Source organism: Loxodonta africana, chromosome 24, assembly GCF_030014295.1.
Source record: "Loxodonta africana isolate mLoxAfr1 chromosome 24, mLoxAfr1.hap2, whole genome shotgun sequence".
NCBI classification, from domain to species: Eukaryota; Metazoa; Chordata; class Mammalia; order Proboscidea; family Elephantidae; genus Loxodonta; species Loxodonta africana.
The window spans coordinates 1,692,446-1,717,704 of NC_087365.1; the positions used below are offsets into that span (position 1 = coordinate 1,692,446).

General features: G+C 45.3%; 1 protein-coding gene across 1 annotated transcript in view; it reads right to left on the reverse strand.

Moving 5' to 3' along the window:
* SYNDIG1 (synapse differentiation inducing 1) overlaps positions 1 to 23,740 on the reverse strand; it is a 128,539-nt gene extending 104,799 nt beyond the window's left edge. Inside the window, exons 1-2 of the mRNA XM_003411613.2 lie at positions 23,237 to 23,740; positions 2,255 to 2,392 (exon numbers count right to left, since the gene is read on the reverse strand). Coding sequence (XP_003411661.1) covers positions 2,255 to 2,392; positions 23,237 to 23,716 — 618 coding nt within the window. The 5' untranslated portion in view covers positions 23,717 to 23,740. The remainder of the gene's footprint in view (positions 1 to 2,254; positions 2,393 to 23,236) is intronic.
* Positions 23,741 to 25,259: the final 1,519 nt, after the last annotated feature.

Sequence of the window (25,259 nt, forward strand, 5' to 3'; positions counted from 1 at the left end):
GAGCCTGTGCCCCTCACCCTTCCTGCCCTGTGTCCGGGGCTCACTTCCTGCCCAGAGCCCTGCCACCATCTCTTGGAACAGGCAATACCTCTCCCAATAGAATCCAAGATTAAAATGCCAGTCCAATGCTAAAATCTGGTAATGAAAATACAGCTCCGATGTCAGCCCTGTGCCCTGCCAGGAGGGGTAAAGGCTTTTCTCAGCATGTCTGCCTTACACATGAGGAGATGTGGGTGGGCAGGGAAGCAGGAGAAAGAGGGGTCCTGAAGAAACATTACAATTGCCCCTTGTGTGTGGGAAGCAGTTTCTCTCCCCTCCACATTTCTGACCTTTCTTAATAAGGTGAATGCTGGCTATTTGTACCACCCCGGCCCAGGTTTTGGAGTCTCTGGGTGGTGCAAATGGTTAACATGCTTGGCTGCTAACCAAAAGACTGGAGTCCACCCTGAGATGCCTCGGAAGAAAGACCTGGTGGTCTACTTTAGAAAAGTAAGTCATTGAAAACACTGTGAGCACAGTTCTACTCTGACATGCACCAGGGCCAGCTCCATGGTAATTGTGTATTTTAGCCCAGGCTTCGAATTGCTGTTTACAAAGGCGGCGCAACTCTGGGCCAGCACGGGACCTCCTCAGCGTGTGCTCTGTGCACTGTGGGGCCTCAGTATGCGCCTGTCTCCAGGGCTCTGCACACTCCCAGACCCTCAGGCCACAGTACTGGGCCTCTCCCTTGAGTTGGTCTCACCGGCTCTGGCCCCCCACAGCTACCCACACCCAGCCAGACTTGGATGTTGGTTTTCTGTTCTGTGCTGGTGCTTCCAGAGAAGGGGGACTTTGTCATAAAAAAAAAAAAAAAAAAAAAAATTTTTTTTTTTTTTCAAATTCACAAAATGAAACTTGGACAGAACCTCGAGGCCAAAGCTGGGACATGAAATACTGCTCACCCCAAACCAGGAGCTTGGGCTTTCCTCCGTCACCCCCACCATCCCCTGGAATCAGTACCACACAGGACTATGCATCCCCCACCCCTCTGTTCCCCTGTTCCCCCGAGGGGCTTCTCAGGCGTCTGGCATTCCCTCTGAGGAGCATCAGCCCCAGAAGAGCCTGGCTCCTCTGTGGACAGGGTGCCTCTGTGCTAGGAGAGAGAGGGAGCAGTCTCCACATCAGGGAACAGAAGTGCAGGTGAGATAAGACCAGGGCCTCAGGCAGGGGTGGGGGCTGCTCTCCCCCATCAAGTAAAACTGGCTCTTAACACAGAAGCCAGCAAGCAGCAACAAGATGCCACCGCTTGATTAGTGAGGGGTCTGTGTTCAAGCCAAGAATTTTGCAAACAAGCCAGGTGTCCCCAGGCTCAGCACTGAACCCTAGAACCAGAGTGGCCTAGGTGCCCCACCACTGACAGCCCTTAGAAAACCCACCAGTCCTGCCAGTGAGTGGGGCACCTCCATCTGTGCTCCGGTCGGGACAACTGTGGCAGGCTTGGACACACTGGTAATCATATGACTTAACTGGCAATTACACATGGGTTACTATGAGTCAGAATCGACTTGACGGCAACAGGTTTGTTTTTTTTTATTTTCTTTGATTAATAAAAATAGGCAAATAGATTAATTCTGAATGAATACCCTTCATTTGCTAGAGAAAAGCTCTCAAACTTGGATTCCATGAAGGGACAGCAAACAGAATGCCTGATGGTGAGAAGGGGCTGGAAGCCCTTACACTGGGGGAAAGGGCATGAATATGCACTAAGAGATGCCATTTTTTGTTAGTAGAAAATTAACCTGGGGTGAGTACAAATCTGCTGTTCAAATAGAATTTATTGTATATAAAAGACCTTTTACAAGAAAAACAAGGCCTGCTTCTGCCGCCTTTTTCATGGAGTCCAACCTTGCCACTGGTTCCCTGGCCTGGGCACTGTTTCCCAGCTCGAGGTCTGACCGTCAGAGTGACACCAGTTCCCAAGGGAAGGCCAGGCTCCTGAAGGCCACCGGCAACACAGGTGGAGGCTTGATTCTGCTGTGCAGGCCCCTTCTTGAAGACTGCCCCACATTGCTCCCTGGTGTTCCCAGGGAAGCACACCTTGGAGAGCACAGTTGGAGGGTTGCTAGTCATGCTGAGATGAAGCACATCCCCAGGGCCCACACCTCCCTTGGCCTAGTCCCCACCATATGTACACACAAGTACAAAACAGCCCCTGCTCATAGCAGACGCTGAGCAGGCTTCACCGGTGCCTCCACCCTAAGTCTGGCATGCCTACCTCATGGGACAAGTAGAAGGCAGCAATGCCCAAGGGCCAGAAGCAGCAGAGCATGGAGAAGACACTGAGGCCCAGGTGGTCCCTGGGGGGCATCATGAGGAAGTTGTCCTCGCTCTCCGTGTCGCTCGAGTAGTCACTCTGCAACAGAGAAAAGGTGGGCGGTGGCGGTTAATAAAGGAATGCTCCGCCAGTGAACTGCACACCCAGGAAGGCTGCTGTTGATGCTGTTACTGTGGTTGATGTTGCTACTGCCTGCAAGTTGTTGCTGTTGTTAGCTGCCATGGTGTCGGCCCCCAACTCATGGTGACCTCATGCACAACAGAATGAAACGCTATCCCCACAATCAGTTGTGGATCTGACTGTTGTGATCCACAGATTTTCATTGGCTGATTTCTGGACATGGACTGCCAGGCCTTTCTTCCTAGTCTTAGTCTGGAAGTCCCACTGAAACATGTTTGGCATCAGAGAAACATGCAAGCCTCTGATGGAAGGCGAGAATTCTGCCAACTAATGCTCCAATGCCGCCACTGCCTGAAAGCACACATCCTCAAAAGAAGGACACGTATGGCACCTGGCTCAGTGAAGGACATGCTTACTGTTCTAGTCATCTAGTGCTGCTATAACAGAAATACCACAAGCAGACGGCTTTAACAAAGAGAGCTTTATTCTCTCACAGTCTGGCAGGCTAGAAGTCCGAATGCAGGGTGTCAGTTCCAGGGGAAGGCTTTCTCTTTCTTGGCTGTGGGGGAAGATCCTTGTCATCAATCTTCCCTGGTTTAGGAGCTTCTCAGCACAGGAAACCTGGGTCCAAAGGACACACTATTCTCCTGGCTCTTGTTTTTGATGGTATAAGGTCCCCCTGTCTGTCTGCTTTTATAACTCAAAAGAGATTGGCTTAAGACACAATCCAATCTTGGACATTGAGTCCTGCCTCATTAACATAACTGCCACTAATCCCACTTCATAAACATCATAGAGGTAGGGTTTACAACACATAGGATAATTACATCAGATGGCAAAATGGTGGACAATCACACAATGGTGGGAATTACGAACTAGGCAGGTTGCCACGCATTTTTTGGGGGGGACACAATTCAATCCATAACATTTACCAAGAACAGGAAGAACAAGTCCCAAGTGCTAGGCCCTTAGTAGGTTCAGTAGGAGACAAAACCTGTTCAGAAGTGGATCATTTCAAGATCTCTTTTGGGATCTGAGTGTTTGACAGTGGTGATGAAGGTCTGATCTCTGAGAGAATGAATGGGCTGGGGGACTCGTAGAGGCACAAAACCATTGAGATTCCATTTTTTTATTCCAAGACTGACCTGTGGTTACAGGGCAGTCCAATGGTGTGGCAGAATGGAGGGCACTACCCTTTGAATCTCCCTTCACATCTCCCTCGACACTGATCTGGGCACAGACACGGGTGAGGCTGATTCTAGCCTGGGACGTGCAGGCTCCTCCTCAAGGAGCTGAAGGCTCCTTTTCAACTGCTGCCTTGAGCACCCACCCCTGGTTCCTTATGATCAGGTACATAACTGGTCTGTTCTTGGCAGAGGTCTCAAGTGACAGCCTCCTGGGGCCTGTGATGGGCATGCTCTGGGCACTCCTGCCCAGCCATGCCTTCATTGACTATCCTCCCTACAGACAGCGGGCTGGTGCACCCAGAGAGCTAATGGCCAGGCTTGTAAAATACTTATCCTGTCTTGATGCCCACACGCAGAAAGCACTTGTTCTTAATCAGCAAGTCCCCACGCTGCTTGGCCCTGCCACTGTGAATTTTCTTTCCTCATCAAAACACATCGCACTCACTCTGACTCATCAGAAATGGGGTCCCTGTCTTGATGCTTTTGTTTTATACAAAGATGGAGTCACCTTCACTACAGATTCCATTTTCTAAAAAAAGAAACAGCATTTTCCCCCAAAGAGGTGGATTAGGTCCACACTCCCTAACCAGTTACCAGAGGCTTGGGAGAGCATGGAGATGCTCAGAACACGCCCACAGGGATGTAGCCCTTTGGTTAGGAATCTAACTGCAGGGAAAACCATGTGCAGGTCCTGCCTGCCGGGAGGGTGTTAGTCCCCCACACCGGAGGGTCTCCCGCACTGGGAGGTCCCCACAGTGGAGAATCCTCACACTGAAGAGTCCCCCACACTGGAGGGTCTCCCACACACTAGGAAGTCCCCACAGTGGAGAGTCCTTACACTGCAGGGTTCCCCACGCTGAGGTCCCCAAAAATAATGTCTCCCACACTCAAGAGTTCCCACACTGAAAGGTCCTAACACCACTGGGGAGGCTTACGCTCCCCATGCCCGATGCCCTCAGCCCTAGATAAGCATCCTCACAGGCCACACATAGGAAGCCCACAAGCAATAGCAGGATCTGTTCCTCCTTTTGTTAATGAATGCAACAACACTGCCAACAGGAGTCTCTAATCAGCACGGAGACAGCACACACTGCCCCAGCTTCCTGCTTCCTGTCTTTGGCTAGCCAGCTGAGAGAAAACAGGGATGTTCTGCTGGACCCCATGGGCAGCCCTGGGGTCTGAGTCTGTGGCTCAGTGGTTTACACCGCACTGCACCCCATCCAGCCCCATATCCCACATCACCAAAGATCAGTTGAACCTAGAACCTTGCTTCCCCAAGAGGAAGTGAGGCCCAAGGGGAGGTACCAGCTCAAGGACAGAGTCAGCACCATCTGATGTGGTCACCATGGCTGCGTCCCCATTGTCTGACCATAAACCATCAGGGAGCTTCTGTTCCTCTCTCTCTGTGGCACCCTCTCCCAGATGGTCTCCCAGACAGTGGGTGGGGGGGGGGGAATGAAAGCCCTGGTGCTGTCTCCAGGGGGGCACGCTGATCAGCGTATAGGGGTTGCGATTCACAGTGAGCTTGGGACCTGGAGCTGCCCAGGGGGATGCACCTTCCACAGTCTTCAAGAAGATCTAACCATGGACCAACAAAGGGTGGCAGTGTCCTGGGCTGCCAGGTGGGGCCTGGGAGTCTCCACAGCTGTGCCTCTTCTTACATAAAGTGCCTGAGGATCCAGAGGTCCCCACCCACATTGAAAGCGGCCACCTCTGCTGAGATGCTTCGGAAGACCCTGGGGTGCCGGTGGTGCCAGGAAGGGAATGGATCTGGCATGGGTCAAATCCAGGGCAAGTCAGGCCCAAGACCCCATTCAGAGAGGTGGAGGACTAAAAGGAGGATGCCAGGCTTACTCAGTCCTCCTCGCTGTCCACTAGACCACTTGCTTCATGAGCTTTGCATTGACAGCCTCCTGTGAAGATGTGTAAACGAATGTATTTGCATATGAACAATATAGATCTGTGTATATTTATTAAGTTTTTTCTTCCTTCTTCTTAGTTTACGAAATGTTTTTTATACTGAGCTCACTAGATCCTCACAGCACCTATGAAAATAAATGTTATTCCTACTTTTATTTTTATTTTCATTTCACAAAGGACAAAGCTGAGGTTCCAAGGCTTTCTGTTAAAACACTTGCCCAATCACAGAACTGACCAGGTGACAGCTACGCAAGAATCTCAGACTCGTGTTGCCTGGATCCTAGTCCCAGGCTCTGTGCTGCACAGTTTGGTTATAAACAGAACCCAAGCTGCATTGCCCCAATGACTTCTCGTCCAAAGACAAGGCATCTTACCCCCAAGGATTCTGATGGCTTGCTTTTTGGTGGCAAGGAGGAGGCCGTGGCAACAGTGTTTGCCCAATCAAGCAGTCAATGCTCTATGCCCTGCTCCCAGGCCACTCAGGCAGGCAGGGTGCTGACATCCTCTGTGGAAGCTGCTTTAGAGTCAACTGGGACCCCCATGAAGCAGGATTCAATTCCAGAACCTTCACAGATTTTTATTTGGAAGAATAAAGGGATCACAGTCCATAATTGCAGAGCTGTGGCTCCATGGCACCAAAACAATTAGTCAACTTTTTAAAACTCAGGAATATTACAGAGTAGATAAATCTGGCCCAAGTGGTTCTGTAAAGATACCAATAAACCAAGTGGAGATTACACCTAACCACTGACCCCGATGGTATCATTGCACCCAAAGCTGTGTCTAAGACCTTCCTCATGAGTCTGTAGATTGGAGAATCTGCAAGGTAGTTGGGAAGCACTCCAAACCAGTTTACACTCCACGCAGGGGTGCCCCCTTTTGACAGAGAGCTCAGGAGAAGGTGGAGGAATGCAGAAGATTCTGCAGGACTCTGGCTGGCACCCTGCTCACCTACCTGTCCCTTGCTCACCCACCTGTCCCCCTATTCTTTGCTCACCCAACTGTTCCCTGCTCATCCACCTGTTCCCTCTGCTCATCCATCTGTCCTCCACACCTTCCTGTTCATCCACCTGTCCCCTGCTCATTCATCTGTCTTCCACTTCTCCACCTGTCCCCTGCTCATTCACCTGCCTCCCCGCACAATCTGCCCGTTTTCAGTACCTTCACTTAGAGAGATGGCTCTCAGTCTGGGGTTTTCTTCCTTAGAATGCTGTAATAAAATAACTTTAGGGATGACATCACCTTGTTCCTTCTTGGCTGCAGCTCCTGAGCAGGGGCTGTCATGCTTCTGTTTTATGGGTGCGAGAGCCGGCTCAGGCGCCTGGGACTTGGCTGCCTCACTCCAGCACTCACCATCCACCCTCTGGGGTCCTCAGACCACTCCTGCTGTCCTCCCTCCACCTAGCCTTCTCTGCTGTTATTGATATCTGGTGAGTACAGGGCCCTGGGGGAGGTAGTGAAGACACAGAGATGAGGATGATGCAGGGGTGGACCTCAGGCAGTTCGGAATCTAGTATTTCCGGTGGTTGTTACTGGATGCCATCACGTCGGTTCTGACTCATAGCAATCCTATATAAAACAGAAGGAAATACTACCTGGTCCTGCACCACCCTCACAATTGTTGCTATGTTTGAGCCCATTGCTGAGCCACTGTCGCTATGAGTCGGAATCGACTCAACACGATGAGTTTGTTTAGTTTTTACTTGCAAACAGACTCTGTGTAAACTAAACCAAGTTTTAGTCTGTGAAAGTAGAGCGGCAGAAACTTAACAGATGCATCTGTGTGGTCACTGTTGAGAGCAGTGTTCTTCCTTCTGCTCCTTCAAGGTTTGTTTTCCTCTTTGTAGTGTTTGCTTCAGGTCTTAGCACCTACTACCTTTGCACAAAGACCACGCCATGATCAACGGACATGATTCCTCTGAGATGTCCACTCTCCATCTAAAATGTTCAGCCTTTTTCAGGTAGGCATCAGGTTCCAGAAGGTTCCAGTGAACAACCTGTAGGGCTGCACTCTCCGTTTACCTCTGCCAGACAATAAGCTCACCAAAGTCAACTGAGGTAATTGAGTGCATAGCCAGGGCCCCATGGCACGGCTGAAGTTCTCAGGGGGCCAGCATTTGCTTGCACAGAGTCACGGTCAAGAAAGAAACCTCTCTGTTAACCTCTCAATGTCAGCCCCTTTTGTCTCAGGTCTCTAGACTGAGCCATGTCTAATTAGCATCTGAAAATGGCTGCAGCCTGCAGGGTCCTTAATACTCTGAAGCAGGAGCCCAATGAAGCAAAATTCATTCCAGTTCCCCTCTGTGTGGAGTGCCTGGTTGTCCTTGTGATGGTGCGGTATGGCAGTTAGACATATAGTTATACTTAAAAAACAAACATACAAAAACCAAACCATTGCCATCGAGTAACTTCCGACTCATAGCAACCCTATAGGACAGAGGGGAACTGCTGCATAGAGTTTCCAAGGAGTGCCTGGTGGATTTGAACCGCTGACCTTCTGGTTAGCAGCCATAGTAGTTAACCACTACGCCACTAGGATTTCCATACTAGAGAACTGATATTCTGTATTCCTGCACTGATTTAAATATTTGCTTTCTAGCTACACAGGTGTTTAATTCGACAACTGAATTATGATAATAAACTCCCACTCTGATGTAATCTGTTAGGTTAAATTGTTCCTATGTTCCGGGAGTGCATTCTTGGCACGCTCCTTAATTAGGGTTCCACTAGAAACAGATCCTGAGTCGAGGATACGAGTGGAATGTCTTCCTGGGAGGCAAGGCAGGAAACACAGGGAGGAAGAAGAGAAGAAAGACACAGGAGAGAGACTAGCCCACAAAAAGCATGCTATTCAGTTAGCTCACTCTCTGGGCAACTGGAGCTGGATTCTGCAGTGGCACAGGGAGTCAGGGTGCAGCATATTTCCCAGATCACCCCACAGCACAGACCAACTCCCCACAGTCATTGGTGCCACTGCTTTCAGGCCATGGTCCTCCACATTTTCAGAGCAAGCTCCAGTCTTCAGAGAAAGCCCAGGCCAGTGTTGGCCAGGCCCAAGTGACTTCTGCTACAAGGGCATATCTGGGATGGTGTGGACAGGCACTGAGAGCACCTGCCACAGAACCCGTGGAAGAACAGAAGGGGTTGGTTAGATCCCTAAAAACTCCCATGGGGCAACTCACATGGAGCCAGATCAGCCCAGTCAGCAAACACCTGGGGGGTGGTGAGAAGACAGCAGAGACGAGAGGGATGTGGTCAGCCAGAATGATAAATCCCACCACCACTTCCAAATACATAATAGATAGATAGACAGACGGATAGACAGATAGATAGATAGTTGCCGATGAGTCAACTCTGATTCATGGTGACCTCATGGTGCCTTCTCCTGTGTAATTCTTATGATCCCCAGCATGTTTGAGTCCATCCTTGCACCTATTGTGTCAATTCTTATCACTGGGGGTCTCCCTTGCTGACTTTACTAAACATGGTGTCCTCCTCCAGTGACTGATCCCTCCTTATGACATGTCCAAAGCAAGCACATCAGACAATGTTCTGTTTTGGTCCATAGGGCTTTACTGGCTAATTTTCAGAAGTAGATAGCCAGTTCTTTCTTACAAGTCTGTATTAATCTGGAAGCTCCACTGAAACCTGTCTACCATGGGTGACCTTGCTGGTATTTGAAATACTGGCGGTGGTGGTGGTGGTGGTATAGCTTCCAGCAACACAGCACATACAAATCAGCACAGTACTACAAACTAGCAAGAACAAGTGCACATCATGTGCTTTCAAGGACAGAACTGTTATAAAATGCACTATGTCAGGGTTTCTGCGTGCTTAAAAGAGAAGAGTCAAACGATTCAGGTGAGAGTGACCAGAGCATAACAGTGTCAGTAACTTCGTTACTATCCTTTCACTCTCACATTGCTTTGTTTTCAGGATGTGGACTTGGAGTTTTGTGAAGAAACTGAGACTTGTCTGAGGGCCCCTTGCTCCCTTGAAGGAGATGTGCCTGTGAGCAGAGGGAGCAGTGTGTGCAAAGGCCTTGGGTCAGGAGTGAGTACTTCACACACAAAAGACTGTCGAGAGCGAGGGAAAATGTGTCCTGAGGTAAAACCAGGAAAATGTCTGCAGCCAGACCATGCAGAGAGCCAACCAGCTTTTTGTTCTTCAAGAAAACCAGAGATCACACGACTTTCTTATTCTACAGCAACCACTGACTGGGAGCTAAAGGCAACAAAGGTTTTAGGACCAACACAGAGGCTCGTGTTACGCTCAGAAATTAGCCCCGGAATGTCAAGTTATCATCAAATGTTGATTCACCTTCAAATGTATACCAGTGCTTTAAATGTTCATTGCTTGCATGAATGATTTTCTACACATGAGAGGTACATATATTATTGTATAAGGTCCCTTTTAGTTCTTCCAGTTTATGTCACATTTGTCTGAGAACCCAGAACACATAATCTCCCATGTTTCTTACTGTTCTCAGAGGAAAGCAGTCTTAACAGTGTGGTTTAGGTTCAATTTAAAGGTACATACGGGAAATAGGATATCTACTTTTAGTCCAGCCTTCTCGTCAGTATGCTTGTATTCTTAGGGAGACCTCACTCTTAGAGGCGTACGAGTGCAGGCCTGGAGTCTGGAAGTACCTGCTTCCTCAAAGCACTGCCCTAGGCACCTGGTGGGCCTCATCTTAGTCCATGCCCTGGAAATGATGCTCAGCCTCACTTATAATTAGAGAAAGGCAAGTTAAAACTACAATAATAGACCATTTCTCACCTCTCAGATTGTCAAAATTAGAAAGCACCACCAACCATACTATTAGTTAGGCACTGGGGCAATAGGCTGATGGGAACACAAATGGGTGCAGCCTTTGGGAAGCAAGTTTGGTAAATACAACGAAGCTAGACATGTGTTCACTTTTGACCCAGCAATCCCACTGCTAAGCATTTACCCTAAAGGTTCACCTCAAATAATATAAATACATATGCACAAGGTTCTCATTATCATGTTATTTGTAATAGCAAAATAGTGGAAACAACCTAATTTCCCACTTAAAGAGAATGGTTAAAGAAACTATGGCACACCCACATGATGAACTACAATGCTATTTTAAAAAGAATTAGGGGTCTCTGTACAGATTAATTGGATTGAAATTGAGGGTATCAGTTTGAAGCTATACTTTTTAAGGAGGATAGATACATAGGATATATATATGTGTGTGTGTATGTATATTGTTATATAAATATGTTTAGGTATATCCTCATACACACATTATAGGTACGTACGTGCTTATGTACATATCCAAGGTTGGTCTGCCAAGAGGGTCTAGAAACAGTGACACCCCCACAGCATCCAGACCTCAGTCTCTAACACCATTCTCCAGTAAAGGAACTAGGACTCCTTAGGGAAATGGCTGATTCCAGGGTTAGGGCTAGCAGAGTACAAGGTGCACCTCAAACAGCTTGTTGTACTGGAAAATACTGATTAAAAAGGATAAAAGAATGATAAGATATGTTAAAAGGCATAGAATCCATCTTGAATGATCCCCTGCTGTCCATGTCTGGAACAAATTGAGCATAATAGCAAATTGCTGAGAGTGAGGGATTATGAACCACTGAGTGAACTAAGAATCAGTGAATCCATAATTAAAGTAATGAATGGATTTATAAACTAATAAATACACAAATGAGAGGAAGGGAAGGGAGCACTCTTTCTCATAGTGGGATGCCAACTAATAAATATTGAGGTTAACTATGGAGGTAGAAATTCATCAAGGGCTGCTAAATGAGAAACAGGGTATTTACCCAGTCTTATAGTACCTCCCTACAAAATACTAATTACAAAGAAAATAACTGTAACTTGACTAGTGAGCCATTTGGCAGCCACCATCCTAAATAACCAACCAGTTACCACTCCAGCAACGGGACACAGAGGCACTGTGGGCCTCCTCATCCGGCGCACTGAGTCAGGTACTGCCTCACTCCTGTGCACTCCAGCGTCCAGCTCGGGGAAACAGAGGCCAAACCCATGGCAAAGGAAAATCCAATTGCCATCGAGTTGATTTTGATTCATGACAACCCCATATGTGTCACAGTAGAACTATACTCCACAGGGTTTTCGATGGCTAATTTTTTTGAGAGTAGATGGTCAGGCCTTTATCCTGAGGCATATCTGGGTGGACTTGAACCGTCAACCTTTCAGTTAGTAGTCAAGCAGTCAACTGTTCACACTACCCAGGGTCCTATAAAATAAATGAACTGTACTTTTCAAAAATATCAAGGTCAGGAAAGATAGATAAAAGAAAACAAAAGAGACATGACAAGAAAATGAAGCCAGGGATCCTGAATTGGATCCTGGACCTGGATTTCTTTTTCCTTTTGCTATTACTGGCAATATTGGCACAATTGGAATTTTTTGAAGAGGGTTGGTAGGGGAAAAGGAATATCAAGTCTGTAACTTACTTGCAAATAGTTCATTAAATATATAAATACCTGTATCAACAGAGAAAGTGATAAGCAAGTATGGTAAATGATGAATATTTAGAGAAGCTAGGCAGAGTATACAGGAATTCTTTGTATTATTCTTGCATCTCTTCTGCATGTCTGAAATTATTTCAAAAATAAGTTTAAAAAACTCTCACACATGTACTATTTTAGTAGGAAAAAATTATACTATAAATTCAATTTCTTTCCTTTTGGGGTTAAGCATTGTATCTTTTTTTTTTTTTCTTTCTTTTGTTTGATAATGCTTAATGGAAATACTGTTAGCATTACTGGAAAAAATGAAAAAAAAAAGAATTCACTTTTATGCCATATGAACAATTCATTTTACACTGCAATTTGGTATTTCATCAAGTTTTCACAGAGAAGCTACTTAGTAGAGTTTGGTATCGCATAGCAGCACGTCAAACACTTGGAAAGATACTTGAGCCCACAGGCAGGGGGAGCTTTCCGAGGTGATGGGCACATCTTCCTCCTGGCTGCTGTGGCGGCTGCACCGCCTTCCTTCCCGCCGTACAGGAAGAGAGGGTAACCCTTCAGAGTAAGAGGCAGCATCTCAAAGAAAAGGCGGCGCATGCCCACCACCAGGAGCCCAGATATAAGCTGCTCTTCAGATGTGCCCACGGCTGATGCTATTCACAGGACACACGGTCTGTACTTGTCAGACCCACTGCTTTGCAGTCGAGGAGCTTAGACAGAACAACTGGGTAAGACGGCAGATGGAGGAGGGTGATGACAGGCACACACACTGGGGGCTGGAGGAACCTGTAGAATACCCTCCTGGGAAAAAGGGGAAAGGGTGTAGGATTCTGGCATCCATCCATCCACAACTATCTAGCCAACAAACAGATCCTCTAGTGGGGGCCAGGAGTTGTTTCAGATGCTGTGGGAGGGGCACAAATGAATAAACACAGTGTCCCTTCCTCTAAGGGACCAGTAACCATCTCTTACTCCCCATATCTGGACCCAGCCTGTCCTCCCACCCTGTCCTCTGTCCTAGAGCACCGGAGACCTCTTTGCCCTGAGAGAACCAGGTCCATCTTATTCCAGAGTGAGGAGAATGCAGATCCCTCACCTGACTGGTACAGTGTATTCTGCACCCTCTCAAAGTCCCAGGCATCTACCCAAAGTCAGCAGCCCCTGTATTGTGTGAGAGTCATGAATCTACATTTTCCATTTTTTTATAAGAATCAGGGAAAATCTGCATTCAGCTGATTCCAGAAACCACCAGCCTGGCCTTTCTTGGCCCCTTGTGGTAGACCCGTGGATCAGAGCCCTGCACATCTGGGCACCTTCCTTGTTGAGAATGAGGCTATGCTCTAAATCAAAGGTTGCTTCATGCAAAATCCAGTTATAGCACACCTTTGATTACAGATCAAGGAACAGGCTGGACTGTCTGCGTAAGCACATGTTTTGGCGCTGTATCTGCCATTTTTGAAAATGATTAATTTCCTTTTTTCTTCACTTTTCTGAAATGTTCTGTTTTACTGGAAGAAAAACATGTATTTAAGTTGTTTTTTAGGTTACGGTTTGAAGACTTTAGAAAGAATATTAAAATTCATTAAAGATGACCTTATATAAAAACACACATAAGCTTTGAAATAACTTTGTCTCACATAAAAATTCCAAAAACAGAAGAGTTCCCGTAGAAATTGCAAAGATAAAAGAGAGAGTGCCTGTGAACCCTTACCTAACCTCTCATATAACCACAGTATGATGATCAAAACCAGGGAAATGACATTGGTATGATATGACAGACTAAACTACAAACCTTAATGGGGCTTCAGTTTACCCAGGCCCCACTTTTGTTTCTTTTCTTTTTTTTTGGTGGCATATGTTGTTGTTGGTAGGTGTCATTGAGTAGGTTCTGACCCATAGTGACCTTATGCATGACAGAATGAAACAATGCCTGGTCCTGCACCATCCTCACAATCATTGTTATGCTTGAGGTCATTGTTGCAGCCACTGTGTCAATTCATCTCATGAAGGGTCTTCCTCTTTTAGGCTGACCCTCTACTTTACCAAGCATGATGTCCTCCTCCAGGGACTGGTTCCTCTTGATAACGTTTCCAAAGGATATAGGACTTAGTCTCGTCACCCTTGCTTCTAAGAAGCATTCTGGTTGTGCTTCATCCAAGACAGATTTGTTCATTCTATAATGCGATCTCTGGCATTGTTTCTATCACCAAGACCATATTTTCCAACTGCCAATCCTTCTTTATTTCCAGCTTTCACATTCTAATCACCAGTATTTATCAAAGCATCCTGACTGTATGTTCAATCAATTTCAGACTGCAGAAGTGGGTAAAAATCTTCAATTTCCTCATCTTTGTCCTTATTGGTTAGTGCATAAATTTAAATATTACCCATATTAACTTGTCTTCCTTGTAGATGTACAGATATTGTCCCATCACTGACAGCATTGTACTTCAGGATAGACCTTGAAATGTTCTTTTTGATGATGAATGCAATGCCACTCGTCTTCAAGTTGTCATTCTTGTCAAAGTAGACCACATGATTGTCTGATTCAAAATGTCCAGTACCACTCCATTTCAGCACATTAATGCCTCGTATATCAAGGTTTATTCGTTCCATTTCATTTTTGGCAATTTCCAATCTTCCTAGAGTCATACTTTGTACATCCCACGTTCTGATTATTAATGGATGTTTGCAGCTGTTTCTTCTCATTTTGAGCCATGCCATATCAGCAAATGAAGGTCCCGAAAGCTTGACTCCATCCATATCATTAAGGTCGACTCTACTTTGAGGAGGCAGTGCTTTCCGAGTCATTTTTGGAGTGCCTTCCAACTTGAGGGGCTCATCTTCCTGTACTGTATCAGACAATGTTCCTCTGCTATTTATAAGATTTTCACTGGCTAATTATTTTCAGAAGTAGACCACCAGGTCCTTCTTCCTAGTCTGTCTTAGTCTGGAAGCTCAGCTGAAACCTGTCCACCATGGTTGGCCCTGCTGGTATTTGAAATACCGGTGGCATAGGTTCTAGCATCATACCAAAACACATGTATAGATTCATGCAACCACCACAACAATCAAGATACAGAAGTGTCCTATTTAAAAACTCCCTTTCACTTCCCCTTTATTGCACACCCTCCCTCAACCCTAGCCCCTGACCACCACTGATATGCTCTCCTTCATTATAATTCCATCTCTTCAGCAATGTCATTTAAAATGGAATCACTCAGTATGCAACCTTTTCAGACTTGCATTTTCCACGAGGCATAATACCCTAGGGATTCATCCACGTTGTTGTGTGTTCAGTCTGCTCCTTTTTAAATGCTGAGCAGTATTCCATGATAAGGAAGTACCAAAGTTTGTTTATCCATTCATCTGCTGAAGGACATTTGGGCTGTTTCCAATTTTTGGCAATTACAAATTAAGAACGTACTATGAACGTTCACATACAGGTTTTTGAGTGAACCTAAGTATGTATTTCTTACAGTAAATACCAAGGACTAGGATTGCTGGGTCATATAGTAAATGTATGTTTAACTTTATAAGAAACCAAAAAATGTTTTCCACAGTGGCTGTATCATTTTTTACTCCCACCAACAGTGTCTGAGTGTTCTAGTTCCTCCATGTTCTTGTCAACACTTGATGTTGTCAGATATTTGGACTTTAGTCATTCTTATATGTATGTACATTTGCAATATTGTTACTCATTGCCAAAAACTCATTTCTGTCTAGGTGATTACAAGTCATAGAGAACCTATAGGACTATCCCACAGGGTTTCCAAGGCTCTAAATCTTGACAAAGCAGACTACCACATCTTTCTCCCGAGGAAGAGCTAGTGGGTTCGAACCACTGACCTTTCAGTTAACAGCGAGTGCTTAACCACTGCACCACCACGGATCCTCAATCTTATGGTAGAAAACCCAAACCTACTGCAACTGAGCCAATTATGACTCACAGCAACCCTATGGGACAGAGTAGAAATGCCCCATAGTTTCCAAGGCTGTAAATCTTTACGGAAGCAGACTGCAAAATCTTTCTCTGTCAAAGTGGACTGTGGATTTGAACAGCCAGTCTTCTGAGGAGCACCTGAGCGCTTAACCACTGCTCTAGCAGAACTCCGTAATCTCACATAAGAGAGGGCAAAAGCAAACAACAACAACAACAACAAAAAACCCAAACCTATTGCCATGGCGTCAATTCTGACTCATATCAACCCTATAGGACAGAGCAGAAGTACCTCAAAAGGTTTCCAAGGCTGTAATCTCTACAGATGCAAGCTACCAAATTTTTCTCCCAGGGAGTGGCTGGTGGGCTCCAACCACCTAGCTTTTGGTAAGCAGCTAAGTGCTTAAACACTGTGACATCAGGGCTCCTTCTGGCACATACTACTTGATTATTGGACATTTCCTTCTTTTCTCCCCATATAGAAAGTCTCTCTGTGTGGTCCGAATATAGCTAAGGGTAAGGTTGTTAGATGCTGTCGAGTCAGTTCTGATCCATAGCGACCCTATGTACAACAGAGCAAAACAATGCCTGATCCTGTGCCATCCTCACAAGCATTGCTGCAGCCACTGTGTCAACCCATCTTGATGAGGGTCTCCCTCTTTTTCGCTGAACCTCTATTTTACCAAGCATGATGTCCTTCTCATGGGACTGGTCCTTCCTGATAACACGTTCAAAGTGTGTGAGACAAAGGTTCACCATCCTCCCTTCCAAGGAGTACTCTGGCTGTATTTCTTCCGAGACGGACTTGTTCGTTCTTCTGGCAGCCCAAGGTACAGTCAATATTCTTTGCAAACACCATAATTCAAAGGCATCAATTCTTCTTTGGTCTTCCTTATTCATTGTCCAGCTTTCACATATATATGAGGCAATTGAAAACACCATGACTTTGGTCGGCGCACCTCAGTTCTCAAAGCGACATCTTTGTTTTTTAACTCTTTAAAGAGGTCTTTTGCAGCAGATTTGCCCCATTCTTCTTCATATAGTCCGGCATCTCAGATTATTTGCTCGGCATACAGAATGAATAGGTACGGTGAAAGAATACAACCCTGATGCACACCTCTCCTGACTTTAACCAATCAATATCCCCTTGTTCTATCTGAACAACTGCCTCTTGATCTATGTAAAGGTTCCTCATGAGCACGATTAAGTGGTCTGTAATTCCCATTCTTCGCAATGTTATCCATAATTTGTCATGATCCACACAGTCAAATGCCTTTGCATAGTCAATAATACACAGGTAAACATCCTTCTGGTATTCTCTGCTTTCAGCCAGGATCCATCTGACATCAGCAATGATATCCCTGGTTCCATGTCCTCTTCTGAAACGGGCCTGAATTTCTGGCAGTTCCCTGTCGATATACTGCTGCAGCCGTTTTTGAATGATCTTCAGCAAAATTTTGCTTGCATGTGATATTAATGATACTGTTCTATAATTTCCACATTCAGTTGGGTCACCTTTCTTGGGAATAGGCATAAATATGGGTCTCTTCCAGTCAGTTGGCCAGGAAGCTGTCTTCCATATTTCTTGGCATAGACGAGTGAGCACTTCCAGTGCTGCATCTGTGTGTTGAAACATCTCAACTGATATTCCACCAATTCCTGGAGCCTTGTTTTTCACCAATGCCTTCAGAGCAGCTTGGACTTCTTCCTTAAGTATCATCCATTCATACTCCACCTCTTGAAATGGTTGAACATCAACTAATCCTTCCATCTTCTTTTGATGCTTCTCCCCTCATTTAATATTTTCCCCATAGAATCCTTCACTATTGCAACTCGAGGCTTGAATTTTTTCTTCAGTCCTTTCAGCTTGAGAAACACCGAGCGTGTTTTTCCCTTTTGGTTTTCCACCTTCAGCTCTTTGCACATGTCACTGTAATACTTTACTTTGTCTTCTCGAGACACCCTTTGAAATCTTCTGTTCAGTTCTTTTACTTCATCAATTCTTCTTTTTGCTTGAGCTGCTTGACGTTCAAAAGCAAGTTTCAGAGCCTCCTCTGACATCCATCTTGGTCTTTTCTTTCCTGTTTTTTCAAAGACCTCTTGCTTTCTTCATGTATGATGTCCTTGATGTCATTGCACAACTCATCTGGTCTTTGGTCACTAGTGTTCAATGCGTCAAATCTATTCTTCAGATGGTCTCTAAATTCAGGTCGTATTTTGAGTCTCGTGGACTTGCTCCGATTTAAACTTTAAACCACAAATATTCCCTGAAATCTTCTTAAAACCAAATAATATTTTAGCTTAACTAGTAAAAAATGTCTGCTTGAAGACTATGCTTTTCTATCTACATGAGATAAAATATGAGACAACAGCAATTATCTCATGTAGAAAGATTAGGAGACAATGAGTTTATGTTAATGGGGGCAGAACAACTAAAAAAACAAAAAAGGGTAAGAATGCTTGCCACAACTTGAAGAATATAATCAGTGTCACTAAATTGCACATGTAGAAACTATTGAGTTGGTATATATTTTACTGTGTGTATTCTCAACAACAACAAAATAGATAAAATTTAGGAAAAAGAAGAGTACTATCTATGGTGGGTTTCCACCACAGCTGCTAGGAAAGGGGACATGAAAGGGTGGTAATGAGCTTCCCTAGAAGTACACACCACTTCACCTGGAGAAAGCTTTGGACTAACCAGGATGAACAAGTCTGTCCCCGCCCCCCCCCATATCCTGACATGTAAGGGACTGTCTCTGAGTTGCCCTAGGACGTTGTAGAGTTCCATAAATCACATGTATTGGATGAGGTCATTGTGCGAAAACTGTTCCAGTAAAATGGATTCAGTAATTGATGGGCAAAATGTGGATTCAGGCATACTATGAATAAAAGATCTACATTTAAATATTGGTTGTATTTGTTTGCAAGCTCAATCAGAAGCCCATGCAAGTCTTAAAGAAAGAGATAGAATTCTTTTGAATTTAATTAATTGTAAAGCTACAGAATGGAAGTGAACATAGGACTAAGAAGATATTCTAATAACATGTTCATCTCCCACTGACCTTGCTAAAAGTGAAGTGGGCTTAAGGCACTTACTGATGAAAATCAACAACCACAGCCTTCAGTATGGATTACACCTCGACATAAAGAAAACAAAAATCCTCACAACTGGATCAATAAGCAACATCATGATAAATGGAGAAAAGACTGAAGCTGTCAAGGATTTCATTTTACTTGGCTCTACAATCAACACCCAGGGAAGCAGCAGTCAAGAAATCAAAGGACACATTGCACTGGGCAAATCTGCTTCAAAAGATCTCTTTAAAGTGTTAAAAAGCAAAGATGTCACTTTAAGGACTAAGGTACACCAGATCCAAACCACGGTGTTTTCAAATCGCCTCATATGCCTGTGAAAGCTGGACAATGAGAAGAAAGACCTAAGAAGAATTGATGTCTTTGAATTGAGGCGTTGCCAAATAATACTGAATATACCATGGACTGCCAGAAGAACAAACAAATCTGTCTTGGAAGAAGTACAGCCAGAATGCTCCTCAGAAGCAAGGATGGCCAGACTTAGTCTCAAGTACTTTGGACACGTTGTCAAGAGGGATCGGTCCTTGGAGAAGGACATCATGCTTGACAAAGTAGATGGTCAGTGAAAAAGAGGAAGATGCACAATGAGATGGATTGACACAGTGACTACAACTACAGGCTCAAGCATAACAACGCTCAACGTGAGGATCAGTCAACACAGGATCAGGCAGTGTTTCCTTCTGTTGTATGTGGGGTCACTCTGAGTTGGAACTAACAACTCCCACTGACCTTAACATGTAGTTATTCAAGGAAAAGTACAAGGAAAGTGTATGGCAATAAACAGAAGGCGGGCAGGAATAAAGCTTACACAAATGAGCAAGTAATGATGAAAACACTCAGAAAATGCTCTTTCATTTCAATCTAGTGTTATACCAAGCCTTCTGTTGCTGATGCATATCACATACTACAGCTGATTTACTGTAAATTCAAAGCAAAGCTGAGAATCCTCTCCTAGACAATTTTGCTCCTGGGACTTTAGGAACAGCTCTGCCACACCAGAGTCCTGGCAAGTCCCCATTGTCTCCCATTGTTTTAGGCTGCATTCTCTAGAGAAGCAAAACCAGTGAAGCATACATAAAAAAAAATACATGGATACAGAGAGATTTATCTCAAGGAAATGGTTCACGTGATTGTAGAGGCTGGTAAGTTCCAAGTTCATGGTTCAGGCATCAGACTGGAGGCTTCTCCTGACTCACACAGCTGCAGGAGCTGATGAACCCAAAATAAGCAGGTCAGACCACAGGCCACTGGCTCACACAGGCTGCAGAGGCTGACGAATCCCAAGACTGGCAGGCAATACTGCAGGCCACTGAAGTCCCAAGAATCAGAGGGCAGATGATGCCATGCTGGATGTGTTATCCACAGCAAGCAAGCAAGTTCTGACAGAATGTCCATAAATATTGGATACAGGCCACACTCCCAAAGAAACTCCCTTTTCAACTGATTGGCTGCTCATATCAGATCATGAAATGGAGGATGATTACATCAGATCTCAAAAATGCCTGATTACATAACTGCCAAGCCACTGAGAATCACAGCCCAGCTAAGCTAACATACAACCTTAACCATCATGCCCATCAATGACAAATTCTGCTTTCAAGTGCTTCATCAACATCTCTAACACTGTCCTAAATTTCTTACCACAGGCCCCCCAACAGGGCTGTGTGCATCTGGTTTGGCCCTGGCCCCCTGCCCCTCCCTTCTCACCTCCATTCCCTAAACCGTGCCCTACTCTGCAAGCAGAGCAACTCCCCAGAATGTAGGTCTGACCCCTCCCTCCTGCCTGTAGCACCCCCCCACCAGTGGGTGTCTGTGGGCAGTGGAGTGTCAAGGCCAGCCTCTGTGGCCTCCACCCTCTCCACACAGTGCCCTGCTCACTTTGTGTCTCCAGTCTCTGACTCTCCCCACCCTGTGGCCCCTTCAGGGCTCTTTTCATTCTTGTGTTTCTTCCTTTCCTTTCCTGTAGGTATCTGAGTCAGTGACTTCACTAAAACTCAGTCCCTCTTGGCCCTGTCTCCCGCACCCCTCACCACCAGCTACAAGTTCAGCAATTTTAAACTAGTGATTGTGTCCTAAAAATCTCTCATATTCCAAACTCCCACGTCTCATGCTTCTGTGCTTCCATCAGCTCCTGAGGTCTCCTCTCCTGGAATTCTCCACCGACCACCCCAAACCTCCTTTGCCTGACTATCGCAGATTTGTACGTCAAGATGCAGTGCAGGTGGCCCCTGGAACAATAAGTAATTCCCTCAGATTGAGCTCAGAGTCCCATTCCCCTTTGGATGCTTTTGGAGTAAACTGGGTGTTCAATCACCGTGCGTTATATTGAAATTGCTTTTTTAGGTACTGGCTTCCTAAACCCTAAAACTTCAATAGAACAGGTAACATTTATACTTTCTCTTTCAGCAAAAACTTCAGACCTGGAAAGCAGTTGACACTAAATATATGTTTTTGAATTGAAGCCAAAGCACCCTGTCAAATTTCTCAAACCTTTAGCCTGAGCTCACACTCTTTTTCTTCTATGAGTCTCCTCTGACCTCCTGACTTCCCATTCCATGTACCTCGTCCAACCTAACATCTTCTCTCAACCCCTTCGACTCACTTTCATGTGTTCCATCTTTAGGTCGTTCTAACATCTGACTTTATTTTTATATTTCTGAATTGTCCTGACTGAAACCGTCTCTCCAGTTGCTTCTGGTTCCCACTGGTAGCTCCTGTCATTGGCCCCTATGGTTTCCTTGTGAGTTCACTTGTCTTTCTGACCAGCCTGGTACTCCATGACCAATGCTTTTGGGTGATGTGGGTCTAATTTCACTCTAAAACTTCTCCCTTTTTCTTCTGCCTCCCCCATCTTGTACTTGTAGGCAGGAAGCCAGACTATGTATGCCCTGCTGAGACCCTTACCTGCTGGAGACAGTTGGGAATCACAGATCAGACCAAACTTCCAAACAGACTCCCACTGCAGCCTGACTGTCTCTACAACAATCTCATGGTCGCTTCCTCCAGACGGCTGCTTTGAGGTGTCCCAACTTCTTCATGCCTCAAACTCCCCTGGCTCTGTTTACTCCCAGACAACACAGACTCCCTCCTTTCCTTCCTCTTCATCTTGGACTTCTCAAGAAAGGCTAGCCCTTCTCGTTTCTCCAGAACTGTGCACTACAGCCTCCCTGTTCTGACCTCTCTTCCCTGAACATCCCCCTCCACCTGTAAAATATTCTCACCTACCTCAGCCAAGACAGACATTCTTCCCTTTGATCACACTTCCTACCAAGACTGGACCATCTCAGTAGTTTCCTTCCCCATAAACCTACCGAGAATATGACTTTACTGCCACTCGTGTCTTTGAAGAACACACTCTACTTTCACTGTAGTCACAGTGCCTTCTCAAACCTGAGCATCCACCTCCCAGTTGACAAATGCCACAGACTTTCCCCAGATCCACCCTCTTCATGCCTGTGTGGCATCAACACTTTCCACCTCCCACTCAATGTCATTTTGAAGGGGAGGGGATGTGCTACACCAACCAGAGACCATTGCGCCATCTTACACCATGTCCAGTGTGCACATTCATATACTTGTACTTCAAATGCCCTTACCTGCCCTCCAATCTACTAAAGAAATGCTGCATATAATAATTCAAGTCACCTTCCCTTTATGCTATCAATTTCTACTATTTCTTCCAACAGATTTTAGCTATACCAATAATCCCTTAGTAAAAACTTTAGAATGCCAAATTAGGGAAACCACATGGGATAGCAAGAACAGTTCCCAAGTTGCCCCCACACATACATTTCCAGCCTCGTGTGGCTCTAGAACCATATACCACTCTTACCTACTTACTAATGCTTGGGGTGGTAGAAAATGAGGATCCTCCAACTAACCCATCAGTGATGCTCACCCTTAAATCTATCTGCATCTTCACTCTGTAGCCTGGTCCTCTCTGACCAGATCACTGATGAAGCACCCATTGGGTCTTCACGCATCTAGCGTTTCTCCACTCCTTCCATCTTTCAAAAATATTCAAGAGTTAAGAGGCGTCGAGAATGCCTTCAATTTCTCTGACGTTTTGTGCACTGGTTTTATTTGCTGTTGCCTAGCACTCATGGTTTCCTATCAAACCCCTACCATCCCATCCCAGAAGGCCCGTGAAAATGGGAGCGGACAAATATCCTCTGACCTCCAGTTCCTGGAAATCCTCCTCTTCCTCCACATCATAGGAGAGGGTGTGGATTTTGATGTCATCAGCCGAGAGGTCGATGAATTTCCCGTCGGGGTATTCTAGGCTGTCTTTGGTGGGTGAGTGGTCCTCAATGAAGGTGGTCTCACAGCAGTCGGCAGCCATGCCTTCCCCCCAGGAGCGCAACACGCCTTCTGAGTAGAGGATGATGTTGGGGCGGTAGTGGGACTCCACTGACTGCTGAAGGGTGTTGGGGTCCAGCAGCTGCTGGACTGGCTCACTTCTGCTGCCGTCCAGGACAGCCGGTGTGGTGCCGACCATTACCCGGTGGCTCTGGTACTGGGGTGCCGGGTAAAGAGACACCAGGCCATCTCTGCTCTCTGCCATCAAGTTCCGGGTGTTAATCAAGCCATTCCTCTTGCCAGCATCACTGATTTTACTGTGCACCAGCATGCTCCTCTGCTCCATGATGCTCGCCATGACACCCTCCTCTGGACAGGTGAGTCCACCTTCACCTCATGGGCCCATTTCTCCTAGAGGTAGAGGAGACAGAGATGAGACCAGAAAACCACACCTGAGAGATAGCTAATCAGCAAAACCCTTGTTCCAGACTGTACCAGTCAACCTGGAGAGTCAGACAACATCCAGGCCTGCCAAATTTTAAAAAAGCTCTATCAGGGCAGCCACCTGGAAGGAAGCCAAAAATGGATTACCCACATTTATATAAAGTCTCTGCTTCCAAACTGTGGGGACTCTGCAGGAATTAGAGGTATTGCAGCTCTAGAGGAGCCTATGATAGCCAGCAGATATCCTGAAACCAACAGGGAAAACACAATCCCATTGGCATCCATCCAGTCCACAGGGGAAAAAAATCCATAAATCTGTAATCAGCATTGGCTCTTTCCAAATCCATAGTTATTCATTCAAACAGGAAAACACATAATCAAGGACAAAAGGTTTGAAATAATGTCCCACACAGATTTGGAAGATAAATGACAAGAGGACCCACATCATTAGTACTGTATGTGGACAAAATTCCTCATCTCAGGAATTCCTCATATGTACATGTTAGTATATTCTAATATACTTACTGGAGTCTCTGGGTGGCACAAATGGTTTGCACCTGACTATCAAACTAATGGATTGATAGTTGGAAAATATGGCATTGGTGACAGAAATAATAGAAATGATGTCAGAGATAGCATGTTAGAATTTTATAAGACCAATGACTTGTTCCTTGCAAATACCTTTTTTCACCAACATAAATGGAGACTATACACATGGACCTTGCCAGATGGAATACACAGGGATTAAATTGACTACATCTGTAGGAAAAGATGATGGAAAAGCTCAATATCATCAGTCAGAACAAGGTCAGGGGCCGAATGCAGAACACATCTTCAATTGTTCATATGCAAGTTCAAGTTGAAACAGAAGAAAATTAGAACAAGTTGATGAAAGCCCAAGTACCACCTGGAGTATTTCCCACTTGAATTTAGAGACAATCTCAAGAATAGATTTGGCACGTTGAACACTAATGAACAAAGAGAGACAAGTTGTGGAATGACATCAAGGACATCAACTGTGAAGAAAGCAAGAGGTCAGTTAAAAGACAAGAAAGAAAGAAAAGACCAAAATGGATGTCAGAAGAAACTATGAAACTTGCTTTTGAAGGTCAAGTAGCTAATGCGAAAGGAAGAAATGATGAAGTAAAAGAACTGAAAAAATTTCATAGGGCAGCTTGAGAAGACAAAGTAAAGTATTATAATGACATCTGCAAAAACCTGAGATGGAAATCCAAAAGGGAAGAACACACTCAGCATTTCTCAAGCTGAAAGAACTGAAGAAAAATTTTCAATGCTCGAGTTGCAATATTGAAGGATTCTATGGGGGAAATATTAACTCAGGAAGCATCAAAAGAAATTGGAAGGAATACACAGAGTCACTATACCAAAAAGAATTAGTTGGCATTCAACCATTTCAGGAGGTACCAATAAGCAGGAACCCATAACCCATATTTCTG